This window comes from Dasypus novemcinctus, chromosome 10, assembly GCF_030445035.2.
Source record: "Dasypus novemcinctus isolate mDasNov1 chromosome 10, mDasNov1.1.hap2, whole genome shotgun sequence".
Classification (NCBI taxonomy): domain Eukaryota; kingdom Metazoa; phylum Chordata; class Mammalia; order Cingulata; family Dasypodidae; genus Dasypus; species Dasypus novemcinctus.
Window position 1 is genome coordinate 103,865,522 of NC_080682.1, and position 25,648 is coordinate 103,891,169.

The 25,648-nt window shown below is 55.4% G+C and overlaps 1 protein-coding gene across 1 annotated transcript in view; it reads left to right on the forward strand.

Moving 5' to 3' along the window:
• Window positions 1-25,648, forward strand: part of ARHGEF17 (Rho guanine nucleotide exchange factor 17) — a 62,960-nt gene that overhangs the window by 21,407 nt on the left and 15,905 nt on the right. The window contains exon 2 of the mRNA XM_058305919.2: window positions 21,315-21,392. Within this exon, the coding sequence (XP_058161902.1) occupies window positions 21,315-21,392 (78 nt within the window). The remainder of the gene's footprint in view (window positions 1-21,314; window positions 21,393-25,648) is intronic.

Here is a 25,648-nt window from a genome sequence, read left to right on the forward strand (position 1 = left end):
ACCCCTGGAGCCTGGCGCGGCGGGCAGGGGCGGGGCAGGACCCAGGCTTGCTGGGGGTTGCTGCGGGCGCGTGTCATCCGCTGGCTTGGGAGTGTAAGCCTGGCCCCCGCACAGTCATTCTCGGGGGCTCCCCTCCCCCCGAGTGAAGCGGGCCCCCTTGTCATCTCCCGTGGAGAAATAGGGGAGCCAGAGTGGACAGGGCCCACCCTCAGGGCTTGTGCCGGCACTGCCCTGGCCTGGCTTCGTGAGGTGGGGCAAGTCCCCGTCCATCAAAGGGGGTAACCCCTTGCCCTGCCTGCCTGCCCCAGTCCCCTTCCTCGGGCCCCAGTTTGGGTTAGCACTGGAAAGAGGTATCTCGAGGTCCATGGCTCTTACCTCCCTGTACAGATGGGGAGACCGAGGCCAGGGAGGGGATCGCGGACCTCTTGGTCCCACCCGTGCTCTTCCTGGTGTTCTGGTCCTGGGCCTTTGGACCCTTCTCCCTACCCCCAGCCCCGCCTGGACCCATTCCCCGCCCCCACTAATCCTGGGCCCCAGTGGTCAAATTCCAGCACTGCCATTGCCACGGCAACAGCCAGCCCCGGCCCCTCCCCTTGGGGTTCTCCACCTGGCTCCTGTCCAGGGAGGGAGCAGAGGGGACCGCCCCCCCCCCCCCCCCCCGGCGAGCGGAGGGGCTGGGGGCGGGGGGGGGTGGGGAAGAGGTCATACCCAGCTGGTTTCTCATTTGTTTTCCGAAGGAGAAAATGGAAAAGGCACAAAGTGCTGCCAGCAAAGGGCTGTTGTGTTATCCCAGAGACATGGGAGGGAGGGAGGCAGGGAGGTAGTCACCCGGGCTGGGAACAGCAGAGCCGTCCGGAAAGCTGCCCCTCACCCCACACCTGGAGAACGGCCCCACGGGAGGTCTGAGACCAAAGGGTTTTGAGTGGGGGGCTGTTGATCCTGAGGTCACAGCCGACCAGTGCTCAGGCCGCCCGGGGCTGAAGGGCCAGCCTGGCTTGGGCTCTCTCCCAGCAGATCTCCCCGCAGTGGAAGGAGCGGCCACTGGGGGCAGGTGCCTCAGCCCTGGGGGTGTGCTGGCAAGGGCTGGGCAGTTGACCCTGGAGATGACCAGCCTTCTAAGACTCTGGGAATTCATATTAACAGCCAGTATTTATTGAGCACTTTCTTTGTTCCAGGCACTGTGCTTTATTTAGCCCTTCACATTCTCTATTTTGTAGACGAGGAAACTGAAGCTTCTGGGAGGTGGGGGCAGCTGTCAGTGGAGGGTGGTCTCTGACTTTGCCCTCCTTTTTGCAGGGACCCTGCCCACTGTAGATGTAGTGTATTTCCTTCCAGACTTTTTCCTTGCATATACAGATATGTTTTTGACATGGAGACTGTGCAGTGAGTGTGGTTCTAACTTCATTCATTTAATATTACACTGGAACATTTCTCTCTAGCTTTCCAAAGCTCCTCATAAATCCCACCGTTCACCTGGCCCGGTGCTGGACGCTGGGGCGGTTAGCAGTTTCTCTGCCGTGAGGAGGCAGCGTGAGCCTTCTCCGGCGCTGGAGGCCTGGGCTGCGTGCTGGGTTACTCCCCTAAGCGGGCAGCGGGCACGCCCCGCGCGCGCCCCGGAACTGCGGAATGGGTGTGGATGTCTGATTCTCTTCCACCTGCGGCGCCCTGGAGGCACGAATCCTGCCTGCCTGTTAGGCCTTGCACACACTTCCTCTTCAGTAAAACACCTGCCCAGGAGGCTTGTTTTGAAGTTAAGATACATGCCTGTAAAGTGCTTAAAAAGGACCCCGTAGGAATTTCAATAAATAGGAATTCCTATTTTTTTGCTGTTGCTGTCTTGCTGTTCTCAGGCTCAGCAAGGTTAAGCGATCTGCCCAAAGTCCCGTAGCCTGTCAGTGGTAGAAGGGGGCTGTGAGCCCCTGCTCCACCACCTCTTAGTGTCGAGTTTTTGGAGTTTTTATGTTTTGGGTATTAAACTCTTATCAGATATAGTTTGCAAACATTTTCTCCCATTTGGTAGACTGTCTTTCTTTTCATTTTGTAATATCCTTTGATGTACAGGGTTTTTAATTTTGATGAGATCAGTGTATCTATTTTTTTCTTTTGGTGCTCGTGCTCTGAGTGTAAAGTTTAAGACTTGGTTACCTCATGCACGGTCCTGCAGCTATGCCCCTATGTATTCTATTAGGAGTTTTATAGTTTTAGGTCTTTTTTTTTAAGGTCTTTGATTCATTTTGAGTTAATTTTTGTATATGGTGTGAAGTAGGGATCCACTTTCATTCTTTTGCTTGTGAATATCCAGTTTTCCCAGAACCATTTATTGAAAAAGAATTCTGTCCCGGTTGAGTGGACCTGGCACCTTTGTCAAAAGTCAATTGTCAGAACGCAGATGTGGCTCAACCGATTGGGCTCCCGTCTCCCATATGGGAGGCCCTGGGTTCCTGTCCCAGGGCCTCCTTGTGAGGGCACGCTGGCCCGCGCCTGCGGAGAGCTGACGGCCTGCGCCTGCAGAGAGCTGGCACAGCAAGATGACGCAACAAACGGGAGACAAGCAGACACAGAAGAAGGCGCAGCGAATGGACACAGAGAGCAGACAGCAAGCAAGCTTTGGGGGAGGAGGGATAAATAAATAAAAAATAAATCTTTAAAAAAAAAAAGTCGATTGCCCGTAAAAGTGAGGGCTTCTTTCTGAACTTTTAGTTCTGTTGCGTTGGTCTGTATGTCTGTCCAAGTGCCAGTACCACACTGTTTTGATGATTGGAGCCTTGTAATAAGTTTCAAGCTTGGGAACTGTGAGCCCTCTAACTTAGTTCTTCCTTTTCAAAATGATTTTAACTATTTGGAGCCTCTTGCCCTTCCATATAAATTTGTTGATTGGCTTTTCCACTTCTATGAAAAAAGGTTTTGAAATTTTGAGGGAGATTGCGTGGAATCTCTAAATTGCTTTGGGTAGTATTGGCATTGTAACAATATTTAGTCTTCTAGTCCATGAACATGGAATATCTTTCCATTAATTTAGGTCTTATTTAATTTCTTTTGACAGTGCTTTGTAGTTTTCTATGTACAAGTCCTTTTCATCCTTGTTAAATTTATTCCTAGATATTTGATTCTTTTACTTGCTATTGTAAGTGGAATTGTTTCTTTCTTTTTAAAGATTTATTTTTTATTTATTTCTCTCTCCTTCCCCCCGCCCCCCAGTTGTCTGCTCTCTCTGTCCATTCGCTGAGCGTTCTTCTGTGTCCGCTTGTCTTCTTGTCAGCGGCACAGGAATCTGTGTTTCTTTTTGTTGCGTCATCTTGCTGTGTCAGCTCTCCGTGTGTGTGGCGCCATCCCTGGGCAGGCTGCACATTTTTCGCAGTGGGCGGCTCTCCTTATGGGGCGCATTTCTTGCACATGGGGCTCCCTGCGTGGCACAGGGCTCCCTGCGTGGCACAGCACTCCCTGCGCGCATCAGCACTGCACGTGGGCCAAGTCATCACACAGGTCAGGAGGCCCTGGGTTTGAACCCTGGACTTCCCATGTGGTAGGCGGACGCCCTATCCATTGGGCCAAATCCGCTTCCCTAGAATTGTTTTCTTGGTTTCTTTTTTGGATTGTTCATTGCTGGCATATAGAAACACAAGTGATTTTTTTTTTTTTTTAAGATTTTAAAAATTAATTTATTTCTACCCATCCCCCTTGTTTGCACTTGCTGTGTTTGTCCTGCTTCCTTGTTTCTTTTTAGGAGGCACCGGGATCTGAACGCGCGACCTCCCGTGTAGTAAGCAGGAGCCCAGTCACTTGAGCTACACTCCGCTTCCCACCATTGGTTTTTTTATTTTGTTTATTAGTTTTAATAGCTTTCATGTAGATACTTCAGGATTTTCTCTATATTAGATCATGTCATTTGCAAATACGGAAAATTTTACTTCTTTTTCTAATTTGAATGGCTTTTATTTCTTTTTCTTGCCTAATTGCTCGGACTGGAACTTCCATACTTGTTGAATGGTGGTGGTAAAAGCAGGCATCCTTGTCTGATGCCTGATCTTACGGGGAAGCTTTCCATCTTTTACCATTGAGTATGATGTTAGCTGTGGGTTTTTCATTTAGGCCCCTTATCAGGTTGAGGACATTTCCTTCTATTCCTAGTTTCCGTGTGTTTTTATAAAGAAGGGGTGCTGGATCTTGTCAAATGCTTTTTCCATGTCAATTGAAATAATCGTGGTTTTTTCCCCTTCGTTCTGTGAATGTGGTATATTACATCAATGGATTTTTTATGTTGATTCACCCTTGCATACCTGGGATAAATCCCATTTGATCATGGTATATAAAATTCTTTTAATGTCCTGTTGAATGCAGTTTGCTAGTATTGTGTTGAGGGTTTTTGCATCTATATTCATAAAGGATATTGGTCGATAATTTTCTTCTCTTGTGATATCTTTATATGGCATTGGGATTAGGATGCTGCTGACCTCACAGAATGAGTTAGAAACCTCACAGAAATGGTTCGGTTTTTGTTTTTGTTTTTTTTTTTCCTGAAGACTTTGGGCAGGTTTGTTGTTAATTCTTCTTTGAATGTTTGGTAAAATTTAACCATTGAAGCCATCTGGTCCTGGAGTTTTTTTTGTTGAGAGTTCACTCCAAAAGATCAACTAAATACAAACGAAGGCAGGAATGGAAGAAATAAGGGCCAAAAAAATATGTGACTTACAAAGACCGAATAGCAAAATGGAAAAAGAAAGTGCTACATTTTCAGTAGTAGTTATTTTAAATATAAATAGATTAAACTCTCCAATCAAAAGGCAGAGATTGGCAGAATGGATTAAAAAGCATGAAGCATCTATATACGATTTATAGATATTCACCTTAAATTCAAGGACACAAGTAATTTCAAAGTGAAAAGATGGAAAAAATATTTCATGCAAACAGTAATCAAAAGAGAGCCGGAGTGGAGCAGGTGTAGCTCAGCGACTGGGCATGCGCTTCCCATGTATGAACTCATGGGTTCAATCCCAGGTACTTCCTGAAAAAAAAAGAGAGAGAAAGAGCTGGAATGGCTATGCTAATATCAGATAAAATAGACCTTAACTCGAAAACTCTTAGAAGGAAATTTTTAGGTTATGATTGTCCTGTTTTCTACTATAATACATCCTGCTTTTTAAATTTTCCTACTTCATTTCCTGTGTTCAAACGAAACCAGTCTTTTCTATAGTCAGCTGTTTTTTATAGCACCCTTTTTTGTTAATTTCACCAGTTTTCATTGGCACCCCTATCTCCCTTACTATCTGGGCTTTCATTATCTGAACGTCATCATCTAAATTCAGAATTATATAGATTTTTATAAAAGGTCTTGTGATAGAGCTGGTATCCTTCACTAAGCTCTTGCAACTCATCTGAAACTCAGAAATTAATTAAATTTAGGAATGTGATTTTCTTGTGATCATAAATTGCTGTTCAAGCCCTGGTAAATACCAATAGTTATGGCTACTAAAGAACACTTTTATTTTAGAAGAAATATCAAGATCCGCTTGTATCTAACGCCACAATTTACCATTTAAGAGCAAATATCACTATACTAATGCTGTTTATGTGCTAAGTAATATGATCTAGAGATCATGAGTCTTTTGTTTTTGTACCCTGGAATAAACATAATTGTATTTCCAAACAAACAAATAAAAAACTGTTACAAGGGACAAAGGACACTGTATATTGATAAAAGGGTCAATTTATCAAGAATATATTACCATTATAAATATATTTATACAAAACAGCAGAGTCCCAAAATACATGGTGCAGATATTGACAGATTTGAAGAGAGAAATAGACGTTTCTACCTTAATAGTAGATTTTAATATACCACTTTCAGTAGTGGGTAGAGCACCTAGACTGAGCTTAATAATAAGAAACTTGAACAGAACCTTAAACCAGCTAAACTTAACAAACTGTTACAGAATACTTCTTCCAACAACGGCAGAATACAAATTCTTCTCCAGTGCATGTACATCATTTTCTTGGATAGACCATCTATCAGGTCACAGAACAAATCTCAATACATTTTAGAAGATTGAAGTCATACAAAGTATCTCCTCTGATCACAGTGTAATGAAGCTAGAAGCTAGAAATCAGTAACAGAAGGAGAACTGGAAAATTCACACATCTATGAAAATTAAACATATACTCTTAAACAACCACTGGGCCAAAGAAGACATCACAGGAAAATTAGGAAATATCTTGAGACAGATGAAAACAAAAACACAACATACCAAAACTTATGAGATGCAGCAGAGGCAGTGCTTACATTGAAAATGAAGAAAGAAGTCAAGCAAGTAACTTAACCTCACACCTGGAGGAACTAGAAAAACAAGAGCAAACTAAATGCAAATTGAGCAGAAGGACGGAAATAGTATAGATGAGGGCAGAGATAAATGAACTAGAGAATAGAAAAACAACAGAATCAGTGAAACTCAGTGATTCTTTGAAAAGATCAGCAAATCTTTAGCTAGACAGACAAGTAAGAAAGAAAGGGGGAGTGGATGTAGCTCAAGTGGTTGAGTGCCTGCTTCCCATGTATGAGGTCACAGGTTTGATCCATGGTACCTCCTAAAAACAAAACAAAAAAAGCCACCTCTGGGGAGCCGATATAGCTCAAGTGGTTGAGTGCCTGCTTCCCATGTATGGGTTCAATCCCTGGTACCTCCCTGAAAAAAAAAAGAGGACACAAATAACTAAATACAGAAATGAAGGTAGCGACAGTACTACCAACCCCACAGAAATTTTTTTAAAAAAAGATTATCAGAGGATGCTATGAAAAATTGTAAGTCAACAAATTAGATAATCTAGATGAAATTCTTTTTTTTTTTAAAGATTTATTTATTTAATTTCCCCCCCTCCCCTGGTTGTCTGTTCTCTGTGTCTATTTGCTGCGTCTTGTTTCTTTGTTCGCTTCTGTTGTCGTCAGCGGCACGGGAAGTGTGGGCGGCGCCATTCCTGGGCAGGCTGCTCTTTCTTTTCGCGCTGGGCGGCTCTCCTCACGGGCGCACTCCTTGCGCGTGGGGCTCCCCCACGCGGGGGACACCCTTGCGTGGCACGGCACTCCTTGTGCGCATCAGCACTGCGCATGGCCAGCTCCACACGGGTCAAGGAGGCCCGGGGTTTGAACCGCGGACCTCCCATATGGCAGACGGACGCCCTAACCACTGGGCCAAAGTCCGTTTCCCATAGATGAAATTCTTAGAAACACACAAATTACTTAAACTGACTGAAGAATAAATAGAAGGTCTCAACAGACCAATAACAAGAGATTGAAGTAGTGATAAAAACCTCCCAACCTCTTAGGCTTGAACCTTCTTGCTCGTCATTTTGTAAACCGTAAAGTACTAGGCAGTGCCACTTATTAATAATCATGGGAAGAAACCTAGAGTGAGCCTGAGTTTTTAAGGCTGTGATTCCGGCCAAGTGGGCATGTCTGTGCTATCAGGACGGCTTCCTGGCAGTGGTGGCCCCGGTCCTGAGACCCCAGAGAGCAGAGCTCAGTCCGACCTTCAGCCAGGAAGCTGGTTGCCTGCTCCCCCCCCCACCCCCCCTGGGGTGACTGTGGCTGCCAGGTAACAGGATAAGGCTGGTCACCAGTTGCTGACACAGAGCAGTAAGGCCTAGAGGTCTAGGCTGCCGCCGGTCAGCCCGAGGCAGGCACCACTCCTGCCAGCATGGTTCAGGTCCGTGCTGGGGTGGGGGGATGGCCAAGCAGGGCGTGGGTGCCGCCCTAGGCCTGCCCTACTGGGAGCGGCTTCTTGGGCTCTGGGAGGGATGCAAGGGCTGGAGTGACTGATGGGTGGATGGAGGCATCCTCTGGGCCTTGGAAAACCGGGGGGGGGGGGGAATCACAGTGCTTCCCAGCTGTTAGGCCCCTCTGGACAAGCTGGGAGGGCCGCAGGGCCAGGTTCTGGCCTCAGCTGACTGCCTGCGGGCCTGGGGGTCCAGGCACTCTTCTCCCAGGGCCTCAGGGCCTCAGTGCCCCAGATGTAAAGTGGGAGGGTCAGACGGCGGTGTTCTAAACTTGCCGAGCAGTGGTTACAGTGGTACTTGCTTTCCTTTACCCGCTAATTTACACGTACGCACTGAGCATCTGCTGTGGGTTTACATGTACGCACTGAGCACCTACTGTGGGTTCTAGGCACCACGTACCCCTGGAACAAGGTAGACGTGTTCCCTGCCTTTCTGAGCTTCACTGTACATCCACCAGTGCCCTGGGCAGCCTACCCGGGGGCAAGACTGGCACATAGTAGGCCTTCACTATGCTTTCTTGAAAGGAGGATTGAATCGACTGGGGAGTTGTTACAGGGCGGTTTGCTCAGTGCTGGAGCCACCGTGGGGACAGTCCCGCGGGAGGAGAGAGCAGGCATGGTAGCTGATTTAGAGGAGGCAGAGCATACAAATCAGACGGGTCAGAACGGGCCCAAGAACAAGGAGGGCGACCCGGCAGGGGGAGCAGCCTGCGTGACGGTACCGAGGTGGGCTGAGCTTGGTGTTGGGCAGGCAGCGGTGCAGGGACCAGCCTGGCTGGAGGTAGAGGCTGGGAGGGCTGGGAGGGTGGGCGCGTCCCTGGGCCCTCCGTGGCCTAAGAGAAGGACGTCTGGCCCCGTGGTAAGTGGGGAAGGGGCTCCTTTGGCTGCGGGGGCGCTTCGGGCACCCCCAGATTACATCTGTAGCTCAGGCGGCCCCTGCCCGCCTCCTCCCTGCCTCTGAGCTCCCTGGGGCTCTAGCCTGAGGCTGGCCTGGCCTTTCCCAGGGTGCCTGGCCCTTTGCCCAGTGAGTCATCTTCCGCCCCAGAAGCAGGACACCCCATCGCACCCAGCCACACACAGACAGAGGCCACCCCCGGGGTCTGCGGGAGGCAGGGACCAGGAGGGGCTGGAAGCAGACCCTGGGTAACTTCCGTTCCCACGGTCCCTCACCCCGGCCTCTCTGCAGGCTGGAGAACGGGGTGGAGGTGAGGGAAGGGAGCTCTCCTTCCTGGAGCACCCCGTTTTTCATACGAGGAAATGGAGGCTGAAGGGAAGGAATGCTACCAGCTAGAAGGGGGTGATGCCGGACCTGATTCTCTGTGCAGTGTTCTTGCCATTGCTGAATGGTATAATTTTTAGAGCTGGGAAGGGAGGCCCCGGGGAGGTCATCTCGTCCATAGGCTCTGAGCCAGGCTGCGTCCACAGGACGAGGCCAAAGTTGCGCGCCAAAGTGTGTGCATAAGGCCAGTCGGTGTGTTTCCTGGGAGCCTCTAAAATCGGGGTGACAGATTTGGCGAACCTCCCCTTTAGTGGTGTCGCTGCGCCCTTGCCTCCCACTGCAGACTGCCCACCCAGACTCAGGTGTGGGGCCCGGGACAGCCCCAGCCTCTCAGGCTGAGCAGGTAAATTCAGAGCTCGTTAGCTTCTCGGGCGCTGTCGTGTGCATCCGTTGGGAGTCTGTCGATCCAGCTATCCTCAGCCCACCTCCTGCTTCCGGCCATTATCCTAGCTGTTAAGAAACTCTTCCTTCCCAGACGGAGAGCCCAGCTGCAGCTCCTTGAAATTGAAGAGAAGGAAGGCGGAGAAAAAAGGAAGGGAAAAAACCCGGCTGGAGTTAAATTCAAACCACATGCACCATCAACCCCTGCCAGGCAGCCCGCTGCTGCCACCTGCGGGCGTCCAGCGGAAGTGCAGCTCCGGGAGCCCGAACTTCCTCACTAAAGCCAGACGCTTGATTCTGACCACACGGAAGGTCAAGTGTCCTTGCCTGGGTGTGGCCCCCTCCCACCTCTCTCCCTTAGGAGTTTAGGTGGGGATTAGAGTCTACCTACACCTTCCCTCCTGCACCATTTGTTTTCAGAGAGGGAAACTGAGCCCCAAAATGGGGAGCAATTTGCCTAAAGTCACAGAGCAAAGCAGTCTGTCAGTAGATATGTATTGTGCACCTACTGTATGCCAGGACCCAGCTTCCGGTTTCTGCCTCTGTGGACCTTACAGTCGGGAGGGTGGGGGGCAGGCATTGGGAATTTTTCCCACTTCCCTCCTCCTGGTTCTCCAGAGAGGAGAGCACAGCCCCGGACCTCCTAAGTCAAGGTGCTCCAGGCTTGTCTTGACCCCTCCTTTATGTGCTCTATGACCCACCCAGCTTCTCTGATGTTCCAATTACTGGGGTCAGATTCCAGTTTTGCCAAGCCCCAGCCTCCCCACGTGCTGACTTCATAACCTCAGGCAAGTTGCTTCACATCTTGGAATCTTTGTTTTCTTATTTGTAAAATGGTGATAAGAGAACACAGAAGCCAGAGGATTAGTGTGAGGGTTCAGTGAGATAATACTTGAGGAACAGCACCTCACTAGACGTGAGCAAGTCACAGAAGTAAGTCCCCACTGAGGATACGTGTGTACATCCTTCCCAGAGGGCTGGGAGGGGGTCAGGAGGGCGTCGGTGGCAGTGTCTCTTCTGGATGGAGGGATGGACCTGCACAATTCAGTAGCCCCAAGCCGCCACCTCGATCCCCCTTCCAGCATCAGGGATGGTTTCTGGACAGGACAGTGAGCTTTTCTAGAGCTGCTGAGGTTGGGGTCCCAGCTGGACCCATCTGGGCCAATCCGTGAACTCTGGGTCTGTGCAGGAGTCATCCCCTTGCCTCAGTACTCCAGGCAGGACACGAGGGCTGGACCTGGGTTCTTATCCCTGCGCCACCACTTACTGGCGACATGACCATGGCTCCTCGCTCAGGACATTCGTGTACTTACGGTCAGAAAGTGGCTGGACTGGAATCACCTTACGGCACCGTTGCACAAAGCTGACAGTTCATGCTGACACGTGGCTGGTGGAATGCCTGCGCTTGGCCTCAGCACGTGGCCTGGGCTTCCTCACAGCACGGCCACAGAGCTCCAGGAACGAGTGACTTGGGAGAGCAAGGTGCAAGTGTGTGGCACTTTTGTGATCTTGATTTGGAAGTCACGTAATGTCCTTTCTGTACTCTGTTGGTCGAGGCAGTCACAAGGGAAGGGGACACAGAGCTCATCGCCCTGTGGAAGAGTGTCAGTGCCACGGTGTAAGAAGACCACGTGGGACGGGAAGTAGTGTCGGAGCCATCTTTGGAAAATAAGATCCGCCGCACCTACTGTCGTCGTTTCCTAGGACCGTTGTAACAAGTTACCACAAACGGAGGGGCTTACACCACCACCAATTGATCCGCTCACAGTTCTGGAGCCTAGAAGGCTGCAATCGAGGTGTCAGCAGGGCCGTCTTCCCTTCAAGTGCTCTAGGAAGAATCCTTCCTTGCCTCTTCCTGGCTGCTGGTAGTTGCCGACAATCCTTGACTCCGGTCGCTGCCTCTGTCTTCACGCGGCCTTCTCCGTGTGTGTCTCTGTGTCCACGTTTCCCTCTTCTTACAAGGACACCAGCACATTGGGTTAGAACCCTCCCAAAACCAGGGTGACCGCATTTTAACTTGATTACATCTGCAAAGACCCTATTTCTAAATCAGGTCACGTTCACAGGTTCACTGGGGCTGAGGGCTTAAACATATCTTCTTGAGGGACACAGTTCAACCCATAACACCTACCTAGGATAAGGTGAGACAATGATGTAAAAGAGCCTGTGGCTCTTTTTTTTAATTTAGGAGGTACCAGGAATTGAACCCAGGACCTCGTACATGGGAAGCAGGTGCTCAACCACTTGAGCGACATCCACTCCCCTAGCTATTTTTTTTTTTTAAGATTTATTATTTATTTATTTATTTCTCCTCCCCCACCCCGCAGTTGTCTGTTCTCTGTGTCCATTTGCTGTGTGTTGTTCTTTTTGTCCGCTTCTGCTGTTGTCAGCGGCACAGGTATCTGTGTCTCTTTTTGTTGCATCATCTTGCTGTGTCAGCTCTCCGTGTGCGCAGCGCCATTCCTGGGCAGGCTGCACTTTCTTTCACGCTGGGCAGCTCTCTTTACGGGGCACACTCCTTGCGCGTGGCACCCCTGCGTGGCAGGGCACTCCTTGTGCGCATCAGCACTGCGCGTGGGCCAGCTGCACACGGGTCAAGGAGGCCCGGGGCTTGAACCGCGGACCTCCCATGTGGTAGACGGACGCCCTATCCACTGGGCCAAGTCCGCTTCCCATCCCCTAGCTATTTTTGATGATTATTACTGACATAGTCCCGCCCCCAGGAGCACACAAGGCACACAGATGCACCTGAGCAGGAAGGTCCTGATGCTCCTTGAGCCCTTGTTCTCTCCTTTCTTGCTGTTCTTAACGCGTGTTCCTCAGAATTATGGGGCACGGCCAGGCCTTGAGAGGCTCCCCCTCAGAAGGAGAGGTCTGTGGGGAGCAGGACATCATGACCTGGGAAGGGAGGAGGAAGGGACAGGCAATGGGAACAAGAGGGGAGGGCTCTCAGGCAGGAGCAGGTGGGAGACCGAGGCCCCAAAGAGGTGACCTGTCTCGCCCAAGGCGCCACCACCGCTGAGTGGCAGAGGCAGGCGGCCTGGCTCCTCTACCAAGAACTTTTGTAAGTTTTGCCTCACTGATGGACCCGAGTCCCTGGGAATGGCAGCAGCCGGCAGGGAAACAGATGATCTGCTAGATTGGGAACATCCAGGGTGAGATCAGGAGCTCAGACAGCCCATGGGCCGTTAGCCAGGACTCGGTTCCCAGGCTAGAGGGTCCCTCTCAATCCCAGCATTGCCTGGGGATGGCATTTTGTTTCCCACCGAAAATTTGCTGTTCATGTCATGTTCTCAGTACAGATGAGGCTGGAGAAGGGCCGCTCAGGCGGCCGGGGCAGCAGGGAGGCAGGGGAAGCTGAGTTGAGTGCACAAGGCCCAGGGGAGATGGGGGCCCACAGGCAGCCTTTGGGGCTCGTCCCCTTACCCGCGAGGTGATGTTTCTGAGCCTCAGTTTCCTTGTTTGTAAAATAGGGGAGTAACAATAACAGAGCCCTAGATGGAGGGCTGCCGTGGGAATGAAAGCAGCCGGGGCTTGTAAAGCAAAAATTGGTGAAGCGTGGCACATGAAGCGTGCTCAAAAAGCATTAGTGACACTGCAGATTCTAAGGTTGCGGGGTTCCCAGGGCTCCGGTTTGGGCAGCCCTAGGGCCCAGCCAGTCCCTTGGCAAACATTCATGTAGAGCTGTGCAGATGTGAAGGGTTCGAGAGCCCCCCCACACCCCACAGGAGCCTGATGAGACCTGCTGCCCCAAAATCTGCACTTCTCAACTTGCATTGTACTTGTCTTCAGTTCCTCTCTTCCTTACGTAGACCCTACCTCCAGGATGACGTGGGCCACTTTCTTTACCTTTAAATCCCAGCACCTAACAGGTGCTCAGTAAATATTTGCTGAACTAATCACAAATGAATAAAGTAGAAATCCACTTAGCTATTCATCCATTGAACCATTGTGTCTGTGCATCCATTCCTGTATTCACCAGCCACTCGTTCATCTTTCTGTTCATCCATCTGTTTATCACTTTTTCACTCCATTCTTTCATCTCTCGGCCCATACTTGCCATCCATCCATTTATCCATCCATATGTGCCACTCTTCTCATCGCCGCTCCCCCAGTGGGCCCAGCACCGGCACTGAGTGGACCCCCAGTGGGCAGTGCCCAGGCGCAGGAGGTCTCGGCGGGGCTCAGAGTGGGTGCAGATCCCGTGGTGGGCAAGCGGGTACCGGGCTTCCCTCAGAGGCGTGGAATTTGCCAGCCGCCTGGGTGGAGGTGGGGACGGCTGGCTGTTCCCCAGGGCCAGCAGAGGGGACCCGCAGCTGGGGTGCCCAGCCTGGCCCTTTTGGGGCAGAGCGGTGGTTACCGAGGCAGAGTCCTTTCCCCTGCCTGCCTCTTTCTTTCCTCTGACCAGAAGAGGGCTGTGGGTAGGGGAGGCAAGTGTGGGGTGTGGGGGCGGGGTCTGCAGAGCAGGCCTGGGCAGGCATTTGCCACCTACCCTGTGCATGTCCAGTGACTGTCCCGAGCCAGGTCCCCTCTAAGCACCTGCAGATGCCCAAGCGGAAAAATAAACCAGCACACGAAGTGGGAGCTGGGAACAGCAGAACCAGACCTGCGCAGGGCTGCCCCCGGCTCACGGCGCCCCCAGCCTCCCCCAGCTGACCTCGCCAGAGGGGGGCCTGGGCCTGTGCTATTGCAGGGGCCGTCTCCAGAGACCCTGATCAGCGGCTCTGTGCTCCTGCTCCCCCTCTCGGCTTCCTTTCATTTCCCAGCCTTCCAACTACCGAGGCTGCTCCCTGTTGCCACGGCAACAGGCTGAATCTAATTAGCCCTTCTTAAGAGGCAGCAACAGCAGAGCCTGTGGCATTCAGGCTCCACTCCCCCCACCCCCCTTCCTGGGCAGGGGCCTCTGGTGAGTTCTGCCTTCTGGGTATCCACATGCCTCTGGATCTTCCCTCCGCAGCCGTGTTCAAACCCTGCCTCCTCCAGGAAGCCTTCCCTGACCGTTGCATCCCCACCTCCCAACTGGCAGAGGTGACCCCCTCTGCTGATCCCTAGGAGAGGAGGCTCCTGTGTTGCCTGGGAGCTCTTGGAGGCCAGCCAGGGTGATTCATCTCTGCAGGGCCTAGTCCCGCTGCAGCTAGTGAGGGAATGGATGCACTTCACTAACAAGCCGAAGTGATGTACTGCTTCCCACTCAAGGGCAGTTCAGGCCCAAGGTCATGTCGCTCTAGAGAGGGTCAGACGGCGTGGAGGTATTCCTGGAGGAAGGCAGACGTGGGTTTAAGTATCTGCAGTGAATCAAGAGGTGGCCCAGGGGTGGGGCCTCAGCCACTGCTCCAGGTATAGTGTGGGGTTAGCTGTGGACCTGGCTCTCTGGACGGACTGTGGTGTGTGTCCATCCTCCCGGCTCAAACTGGCTGGCTGCTCCAACCCTGTGGCCCAGCCCTGAGAGGAGGAAGAGGAGCAGGCCCCGCCCCGGGGAAGCACAGTCCCTCTGTTGGGAGGGTAAGGAGCAGATGGACTCGCTGTATTTCTTGATTCCAGCTGGGGGCAGAAGACGGCAGAGGCCTTGGGGCCTCTGGAGGACCTTCTCTTCTGCCTCTCAAGGGCCCTAGGCCTTGGAGGTGCTGTGCTGCCAGGGCCTCAGTCACCTGGAAGGATGGCTCCTTAAGGCACAGGTTGCTGGGCCCCACCCGAGGTTCAGATTCCGGAGTGGCTTAAGCCTGTGCACTTCTAGCACATTCCCAGGAGCTGCTGCTGGTTGATTCGGGGACCACACTTTGAGAGCCACTGCAGTAGAGGGGCCAGAAAAGGGGTCTGTGCAGAGCACACACCTATGCCTTCATTGATTCTTTCCACACACTGACAATCACTAGCTCTGGGTCACACCCCATTTGGGACCCAGGGAAGACAGGCGGTTAATTGAGTGTTCATTCATTCAGGCCACAGGGACATAGGGAGCACTGACCCTGTACCCAGCACTGCCCTCCAGTGCAGCCCGGGAGCATCCCTGTCTCCCGTCTGTAGTCACTGCTCTGGCACTGGCTGCCATGGGGGGGGGGGCCACGCTGGTTTCAGCTTGCTGCTTGGAGCTCCCTGGGTCTGTTTTTATAGTGGGCTATTTGGGATTATCTGTTGGGGAGTTAACATTTTACTGTGGGCTGTTTTGGACTCTCCCGGGCGGCCAGTACGTGGCTGGGGGTAGGGGGTGTGGACTCAGCTGATTGAGGGCTGACCTGGGGCCAGCTGGCGGGGTTGACCCTGTGCTTGGGGCGCCCGGGAAGCCCAGGGAACGGCTTGGGCTGGTTTGCCTCTTGGGGCCCCGGGGAGAAGGGAGGAGGAGGAGCTACTGGGGGACGGGTTTACCAGTCAGCACCTACTACGTGCAGCGCGCCTTGGTTCATAGAACAAGGACCTGCCTCAGGGACTCTCCTGGGAGCAGATGGGAATTGATGTAGTAGTCATCAAATGTATAATTACAAACCAATGCCTGGTTAGGAAAACAGAATCTGCGCTCACAGAGCAGGTCACTGACTTAATCTGAGGATCAGGGAGGCCATCCCTGAGGAGGTGGCATTGGAACTGAGATTGCTTAAAAGGAAAGGAAAACATTTCCAGGAAGGAGGAAAACAGGGGTCAAGGCCCTGGGGCAGGAAAGAACATCGCCAGGAGCCTGGCATCTCCTTGAGATTCTGGAAACTAGGTCCTGAGCTCCTCCTTGGAGACCTCCTGAAGCAGTGTTGGGTGGCGAGTAGTGCCCCAGCCAGACCCGAGCAGGAAGGTGGGGAGGGGCGGGGCCGGAGCCTTTCTCCACCCTTACCGACCCTGCCAGCTGCCAGTCAAGCTGGATGGGGGGGCGGGATGACCCACACGCCTTCCCCTGGAAGCCCCCTCCTGCCCTCAGGCCCAGGTACTGCCCCTGGGTGGGAGGACTTGTGGCCAGCAGCGTGCCCGTGTGCCATCCCTAAACACCCTGGCCTGGGCGTGGTGCCAGCCTCTGCCGGTGTCGTAGTTGTACGAGCTCGGCGGTGCTCAGGAGTGCACAGCCATGTGTTACTGGTGCGGCCAGGGCCAGGCCCCCATGTGTCAGGGTTCAGGTCTGCGTGGGACTATGCGATGCGGGTGTGCGTGGGTCTGAGATCACGCGAGCGCAGGCCTGGGCCCGTTCTGGTTAAGTAGCGCGTGCCTGCGTGTCTCCTCGGTGGTGCTTGGGTTCTGGTGTGCCCGCGTTAGAGAGGTGTGCACGGAAAGCGCGTTCTCGCCTTTGTCCACGGGTGTGCGCCGACTAGTGTCCCCGGGGGGGGATGGCCCCGCGAGCCGACGCTTCTGAACGGGGGAAGGGAGCGCGCGAGGTCCGGCCGCCCTGGGCGTGTTGGGGTAGATGGGGCCGCGCCGAGGGGGTCTGGTGGGGGCGCCGAGGGCGGGGGCCCCCAAGCGGCGCTGCGCGCGCCGGGCTCGCCGGGCGCACTCGCTGCGCGGAGGAGGCAACAGCGCCGCCACCCGCCCGCAGCCGCTCACCCGCCCGCAGCCGCTCAGATCGACGCTGGGACTGAGACCGCCGTCGCCGCCGCCGCCGCCGGGCTGAGCCTCCGAGGGAGTGAGCGAGGGAGGGGGCCCGCCGACCCCGCGTCGACCCCTGCGCCCGCCGCCGCCTCCCCGGCGCCCCCGCCCCGGCGGCGGGTCGGCCGCATGCTGCAGATGGTGAAGACCCTGGCCCAGTTCACCATCGCGCTGGAAGACATGCGCGATCTGGGCCAGGCCTCCACCTCCGGGGAGCCCTCCGGGAGCAGCAGCGCCGACGCCGAGGAGCCCGGGGAGGCCCAGGTACAGAGAGAGGGAGGGGCAGCCGGGGCTTAGATCAAAGGCCTGTAACCCAGCTGGCCTGGATTGGGGGAGGCATGGACAGATGCTGGGGCCCAGGGCCTAGCGCTGTGAATCGGCACACCAGACGACTGACGGTGGCCAGGGGGGCTCCGTGACCTGAGATGGGGGCAGGGAGGTGGAGGAGCCTTGGCGGGGGTGGTGTAGCTGCCAAGCGCCCGGGGTCTTCGGGAGGCAAGCTTGGAAGGTGAGAAGGGCTGGCGTACCCAGCTGGGCTGGGGGGCTGCATCCTGAGCCTGGCCTTGGCAAGGCCTGATGGCACAGCTGGTGACATGGAGCCTAGTGGGGGCAGAGGCCCCCTGGGGGATCCTGCGTCCACAGACTCAAGAAGGGGGAGGGTCTTCTGGCCTCCCTCTCAGGACTGGGGCCGCCCCCAGGTCTCTGTATTTGCAGGGGGTAGCCGAGTTTGCTCCCCCCGGCCCTCTTCTCCCTGCTGCTGGACCTGCTGGGCCTTGGGGGTGTGCTGTGGTCCCCATTCCTGGGCCAGCATGTGTCCCCCCGCGGGGAGGAGGCTTCTGGCGGCCGTTTCTGTGGCTTTGTGGGTCTCACTGGCCTGCCTGGCCAGCGCTCCCTTACTTCAGGGGGGCTGTGGTCCTGGCCTCCTTCCTGTGTCTCCACCACCGCGAGGGCCTGGTTCTCAGCCACGCTCTTTGTCTCTCAGCCTTCAACGGGGTCTCTGTGCACAGAGCTCCAGGCTGTGCGTCTCTCGGGGTCTCAGCCTCTGGGGGTGCTGCGCAGTCATGCTAGTGGGTGACACCCCACCCCCAGTGCCCTGTGATTGGGGGTCCGGGGGTGGGCCGCTGAGAGGTAAGGTGCCCTAGGGGAGGCCTGCAGGGCTGTCCTGCCCGGAACAGGTGGGCCTGTGACCTGGTGGACAGCTGCGTCGTGCAGCTCCTGCTTCCACGACCCTGTCCCCCCCTACACACACACCCATGTCTGGGCACGTGCGGGAGGGGGTTTGGTGCAGTGACGGCAGCTGGCCTTGTTCTCTGTGCCTCCACCTGACAGCTGAGTGACAGCTCTGCTTTTAAGCAGAGAGGAGGCTGCGGAAGGCAGGTGCTGCAGCGTCAGCCTCCTTGCCGGCAGGCCCAGCACCCGCCCTGCCTGCCTCAGGAAGCCTCGCTGACCTGGACCCTCGCTCTTCTCAGCGGGGCCTGGTCGGGGTGGGGCTGCGGTGGGCAGAGAGGGCCGCTGTGCAGCCCGGGCCATGCCTGGCCCTCCTCCCAGGGGGCTCCCTGTCCAGCAGGGGAGGCTGAGGTAGATAAGTGGCCTCACTGAGGTGGAAGAAGAACGGACGCTGAGCAGAAAGCGCGGCTCCACTCCCCTGCCCTGGCCTTCCCAGTGTTGGAAGGGAGGTAGTAGGTTCCATTCCACAGAGGACATGGGAACACACAGCCAGGAAGAGTGGCACCGAGGCCCTGGGGCCCGCGGCCGCCCTGCCCGCCTGGGTCAGAACTTCTAAGATGCGGCGTGAGGTGGCTGGAGAGACGGGCCCTGGCCCTGGCAGCTCCCGGCGGTGTGGCCTTGGACAAGTCACGTCACCTCTCTGACTCCTGATGTTGTCTGTGCAGTGGAGATGGCGATTCCGAGTCCCCCTGCTGTAGCAGGAGGCTGGCTGAAATGCCTCCGGGGATGGGGAGTGTTGGGGGCTGGGCCTGCCCTGGGGAGGCCCCTCTGACCCCAGGATGCTCTCACTGCTCCATCCTAGGGTGTGCCCAGCTCGTGCTGTTTCCTACCAGCAGCTGCCCTGCTTTATTTTTTTCACTCTTTCATCCAACTTTCATCAAACATATTTTCTAGGCACTTCCGTAGTATCGATAAACATTGCTGCAAACTATTAAAAGACAGCTTTTGAACTGGGGCAGATGAATGAATGAGACTAACAGCAATATGAATAATATTGCTTTGTTAAATATACAAATGTTTAAGAAGTATCTGCCTAAGTCCTTAAAGGGACAAATTATTGGAAGATAACAAAAGGAGCGATGCATGGTATAGAGACAACTTGGAAACTCTAAAGAATGTGCTGCGTAGTTCAGCAATAATCTTTCTTAATCTCCTGATTCCAGACACATAAATCGACATCAATTTCTAGTAAAACATTGTTTTCTGAGGAAGCTCAGGATCAATCCCCAGGGGCCCTGATTTTTAGAGGCCTGGGAAGCACGGAGGGAAGGTGGTCTGTTGTTGCTGGAAGCTCTGGGCAGGGCCTGGTGGCGTCTCACAGTCATCAGAGCCTGCGGCTGGCAGGGGTGGGCGAGCCGGCCCCTGTCCACGCCCTCCCCGTGAGTTCCTAGCGGAGGAGTCTGGTTTTCTGAGTGTGCCTCACTGTAGGATAGGCTTTGGGGGCAGACCTGACTCTGAGTCCCTGGGTCAGGGAGGGGGTCCCCCTGCATTCCACAAGCAGAGGGGCGCGCGTTGGCTGAGTTGGGCAGGCCAGGCCAGCCTGGGGCCTCAGCGTTCCTGGGGACCCGGGAGCTCCGTGAGCAGGTGCTGACCCAGGGCACCACCTAGGGTGGGACAGCTCTGCTGGGGTCCCTCCCTGAGGGCCTCCAGGGCTGGGGGCCAGAGGGAAGCCACAGACAAGGACACTGCCCGGAGCATGGCCATGTGCAGAGACCCCCTCGGCTCACGGGCCTTGGCGGCTGGAGCCTGAGGCAGGCAGGTCAGAGGGGAGCAGAGAGAAAAGTAAGCCCCTGAGAGCTGGGCTCAGAGGGTAGGGGCTGGATAGCCAGGATTCTCCAGGGCTCTACGCACACACGCATGCACGCACGCACACACACATGTCTGAATTCTGTACGTGCGGCAAGTTGGAAACGCAGATGAAAGTGTTGATGAATTCCCCCGGAGAAGCTGGCTGGCAGAAGGGGAGGTAGAAATTCTTCCTCTGACTGCTGAAATCATCACTTCTCCCTTGAAGGCCCTCAGCCGAGCGGCTGGGCCCTGTCTGGGTGCTGAAGGCAGCCTCCCGGGCTGATTGTAGCTGTGACCAGCCATCCGGGCATTGACTGGCTCAGCCTGGAAATCCACAGGATGCCCTCACAGTAACACTTAGGCCAGGGCTTGTTTGACCAAACGACTGACACCGTAACCTAGCTAAACTTGACTTGTGAGCATAACCGTCACAGGGCTTCTGCCCGGTGTTACTCCAGGGGCTGTGAGGGGTGGGTGAGATCTGGGCGCTGAGCCCCTGCCAGGGAAGGCGGGTGTCCCAGGCTGGCTGCCAGCATAGCCTGCCACGGCAGGGCTGCCCGGTCAGGGATGAGCCCCTGGTCCCGTGGGTGTGGGGGCCCCTCGGAGGCTGTGGTTCAGACCTCTCAGCCCAGGCCCCAGCGAGGCCCCTGCAGTGCCCTCACGAGCCCCTTGCTCCTGGGCCTCGGGGTGCCTGTGCACCCCTGCCCCCCGTGGCTGTGCCGCGCCTGCGTCCTCTGGTGACCAAGCGCTCGCTCCTCAGGATGGCGCCTGCGGGGCTTGCACCCCGGCCCCAGCTCTGGTGTCTTGGGTTGGGTTACGCAAGCTTTCCGTGCCTCCTCCTCTCCTTCCTTGACACTCGCAGAGGGGGTTGGCAGGATTGAATGGTGCGTGCAGAACGCTTCTACAGGGTGCACGTAGTAGGGTTCAGTTGGCCTTTTCTAATGAGGGACTGGGACATGGGGTGACAGTCTACCCTCAGGGATGGTGTCCAGACGGGACCTGTCCCCAAAGGGTAGGGCCTGAAGGCGGGGTCTCCAGTGTGTGGGTGAGGGTGGCCTGGGCAGCCTCCTTTGCAAACGTGAGATGTTCTCCATGTTTTCAGGAGCCCAGCAGGGAAGCCAGGAAGTAAGTAGGAGACCTCCAGATGTGCCGTCAGCCATGGCGGGGGTGGGACGGAAGGGGCAGACTCTGGGGAGGGGTGTGGGGACCTTTTGGGCCTGGCCTGGCAGAGTGGAGGTCCGGGGTGCCTCGGGGGATCAGCCTGGGCCCCACGTGGCATGGCCCGAGGGCTCGAGCTCACCCTCTGCCCCCTTCCCTAGGACATGCGGAAGCACGTGACCATGACCCTGCTGGACACGGAGCAGTCCTACGTGGAGTCGCTGCGCACTCTGATGCAGGTGAGGCTCACGGCCAGCCGGGTCAGGAGACCCTCGGTGGGGCAGGGACAAGGCCAGGCCAAGAGGGAGGCGTCCCCGGGACACACACGCCCGCGTGGAGAAGCCCCGCGCCGCTGGCTCAGAGGAGGAGGGGCCCCTCCACAGCTCAGGGCAGGAGCCCCCTCCTCCCCAGCCCCCCTCCCCGCCCCCTGGGGCCCTAGCGCGGGACCCTCTCATGTGCCCTTTCCACGGTTTCGTTCACTGATTGGGAAGATAGCTGGTGAATGGGATTAAATGTTGCGCACCCACTGTGTGCCAGGTCCTGCTCCAGCACCGGTGGCGCGGGCGTGAATAGGAGACGAGCCGCTGCCGCAGGAGCTCGCCTTCTGCTGGGCCCTCTGGAAGCGTGAGGCTCCGGTGTCCCCTAGGCGGTGCTGGCTTCCCCAAGGCCTGTGCTCTCGGGGCAGGAGCAACACGTGCTGGTGGAGGAAGGAGGGGGCCTGGCACCTTCCGAGGCTCGCGTAGGCAGCAGGGAGTGCGAGGGGGCGCCCCTGCCGTGAGCTTGGGAAGCCAGCGGGGGCCGCGTCGTGGGGGCCCTGAGGTCCAGGAGGAGGGTCTGGCCTCCGCCGGGCGCCCCGGGCGGCCAGCCTGGACTTTGAGCAGGGGCCTTGCGTCGCCCGTGTCCTGCTTTACGAAGTCTGTCTGACTGCCAGGAGGGTGAGGGTGGAAGAGGCCAGGGTGGGCGACAGGGAGAAGCAGGGCGGCAGGCAGAGGCCGAGGCAGGGAGAGTGGGACACCGGAGGCGGGCTGTCAGCCAGCCCAGGTGTCGGGATGTGCCGAAGCCCAGGATGATGCCTGTGCCCCTGGCCTGGGTGGAGAGGCGCTGGAGGCCCCCTCCTGGGAAAGAAGCAGCCCGGGGTGGAGCGGGCCTGGGGAAGGACGGGAACCCGGGTCCGGGTCCGGAGGCGGGGAGGCGCAGAAGGCTGGGTGCGCAGGTGGGTCTGCAGCCCAGGATGGGCCGAAACGAGACCCGGGGAGCCCTGCTCGGCCACACGGTCAGAGTAAGGTCAAAGGCGAGGCCTGGGAACTCCGGAGTATTCATTCGCTCATTCATTCATGCGTTCATTCGTTCTTCGGTTCGTTCACTCGCTGCCCCAGTCCGCCTCGAGCTCCTGTGTGCCGGGCAGTGTGCTCTGTGAGGACCCTGCCTCCTGGAGCTCAGTCTATGACAGAGACCAACGGTAACTAGTCAGACAGATTGCCCATGATGACACACAGAAGTCCGTGGAGACGGGGATCTCTGCCTGGTGGTGGGGGTGGGTGGGCCGTCAGGGAAGGCTTCCCTGAGCTCGGGGCTGCGGAGTCCTGAAGGGTGGGTGGGGTTTAAGCAGAGGGAGGCCTGGGGCGGGGTTTCTAGCGCAGTGTTCGGCTGGAGGAGAGGCTCGAAGTCTGGGCCAAGCAGGGGGCAGCTGCCAGCCTGGCTGCTGGGAGGCAGGAGGGGTGAGCCAGGCCGGAGAGGACCGGGGGGCAGGGCCTTGGGGCTGCTGGCCAGGAGCTGGCCTTCCCCGAGAGCACAGCCTGCAAGTCGTAGGGATTCCGTCTTTGAGAGGCCCCTTGGCTCCTGGCAGGAAGGCAGACATGCCAGAGTCGGTGAGGGCCCCTGGGCCATCCCCAGGGGAAGATGAAGGCATTGGGATCCCAGCCCAGGCTTGGGTGGTTTACGCCTTGCTGGTGATGCCAGCCTCTTCCCTGTAGTTCTCTGAGCCGCTCCCCTGTGCCTGCTCCTGGGACCAGCCCCTCCTCCTGTGCCTGTTCCTGGGGTCAGCCCCTTCTCCTGTGCCTGTTCCTGGGGTCAGCCCCTCCCCTCTGCCTGCTTCTGGGATTAGCCCCTCCCCTGTCCCTGCTCCTGGGGTCAGCCCCTCCTCCCCTGAGCCTGCTCCTGGGGGGCCCAGTGGTTTAGCGCCTGCTCTTGTGGGACATGCAGCCCTGCACCCATGAGGAGCTGGCCACAACCAGCCTGCGAGCTGGAAGGGAGGCTGCCTGTCCGTCTCCTCACCGGCACAGACCCTCCTCCTTGCATTCATTTAATTGTTTACTTATTTCTTAATTCAGCGAGTATCTATTGAGCACCAACTGGGTTCTGGGGCTGTAGTGGGAAGCATGCTGGAATCGATTCCTGCCCTTGTGGGGCTGGTGGTCCAGTGAGGGAGACAGACATGAGTGTAAGATTCATGCTGTAAACACATCACGGCTGTTCCTTCTTCTGGGCAAGTGGGGGCCCGTGGGGGAGAGCCCTTCGCAGGCTCGCTGCCACAATCCGGAAGTCAAGGAGGTTGAAGAAAGGGAGGTTAATGTTCAAGCCAGACTCAGGAGAAACGCCTTCCAGCTGCAAAACAGCCTGCGTGGAGGGTCTTTGGGGGTGGGGTGGGTTGAAGCCCCAGGAGACCGGAAAGGCCAGCTGGGGCAGGAATTTGGGCAGGACCAAGGGGAGGATTTGGGGGGTTGTCCTGAGAGCAGTGGGTCAGATTCATGTGCGGCTAGCGAGGCGAGAGCAGCAGGCGTTCATGCCTTCTAAACCAGCGCCCCCTTTCCATGCTCATGGATTCCCCCACCCCAGCTATGGCCCCAAAGCAGCACCCCTCACCTGTTCAGAAGTCCCCACCAGGCAAGAGGATTCTATTGAGCTTCACTTTCTCAGGCTTTTTTTCCCTCCCAGAGTAAAATTTTAAAATTCTATTACAATATTGTGTGTTCTCTTTCAAAGAACACTTAATTTTTTTTGAAAACCTGTCTCTTCAGCATGTAGTTCCAGATCAGGCCACTAGAGAGCGACCTCTCCGTAAACCTGAGCCTTCGTCCTTAGGAAACACTACTGAATGCAGATTTGGGGTGGAAAATAGGAGATTTAGTCACAGACTGACCAGCAGACACATGAACTGTTAAAGCAACGTTCAGATAGTGTCTTAATTTCCTTGGCTGCTCAAGCAAATATCATGCAACAGCTTGGCTTAAACAATGGCCATTTATTGGCTCAGTTTTGAGGCTAGAAGTCCAAACCAAGGACCTGTGGTCAAGGCAGTGCTTCCGCCGCAGACTGTGGCCTTTGGGCTGGCGGCCGGCGAGCCGTGGGCTCAGCTCCTTGTCACGTCGCGGTGCACACGGCATGTCTCCTGGCCTCTCCTTTCTCTTCTGGGTTCTGAGCTTTCTCAGTCTGACTTTCCTTCTCTTATAAAGGACTCCAGGAGCAGGATTGAGACCCGTCCTGACTGAGGGGCCACAGCTCACTGACGTAGCCTCCCCAACAGGCCCTGCTTGCAGTGGGCTCCCACCCGCAGGAATGGCTTGAGTTTAAGGACCTGTTTTTCTGGGGTACATACAGCTTCAAACCACCACAGCTAGTGTCACCAACATCTTCCTGTGACTTCTCAGATGTCCCAGTCCTCTCCCTGCTTTACTTCCTCCCCAGCAGTCACCTTTTAAAAATTTTTTCTTTTAAGGTTCATTTTTTTAAATTTCTCGCCCCATCATTTGCACTTGCTGTCTGCTCATCTTTTTTATTTTTTTAGGAGGCACCCAGAACTGAATCCAGGGCCTCCCACGTGGGAGGGAGGTGCTTAATCGCTTGAGCCACTTCCAATCCCTGTTTGTCGTTTCTCTCTCATTGTGTTTTCTCACTGTGTCTCTCGGTTGTGTCATCTCACTGTGACTTCTTGTTACGTCGTCTTGTTGTGTCATTGCTGGTCTTTAGGAGGCACCGGGAACCAAACCTGGGATTTCCCTTGTGGTAGGCGGGAGCCCAGCTGCTTGAGCCACATCCACTTCCCACCTTTTCACTTGCCCTTTGATTGCTGCATGTAAACGATTCTAAGATACACGGTCTTCACGTTTAACTTCTCTGAAATCAGAGTTCATCTTAAAATTAATGGCATGCCATACTTCAATTGACAGCAATTTTTTTCCCTTAGAGATAAGTAAAAATAATAGTGCATCTTAAGTTTGATGAAATGTGGTTTAGTTTTTACTTAATTTCTTTTGTCTGTTTCATGCAGCTAGACAGGAATCTCTGTCAAGTCAGGGGTTTTTGTCTTTCTTGTTCACTGCTGTCCCCCAGTTCCTAGAACCATGCCTGGCACATAGTCAGTAAACGTTGTGAATGCATTCGTGAATCTGGATCTCCCAGGGAGCCCCATCTTCTTGCTCTCTTCACTGTGAGCTCTGTTCTTGCATCCAGCAAACCTGTCCTGAGCGCCTTCACTTCTCTCTTGGGCCAGCCCATG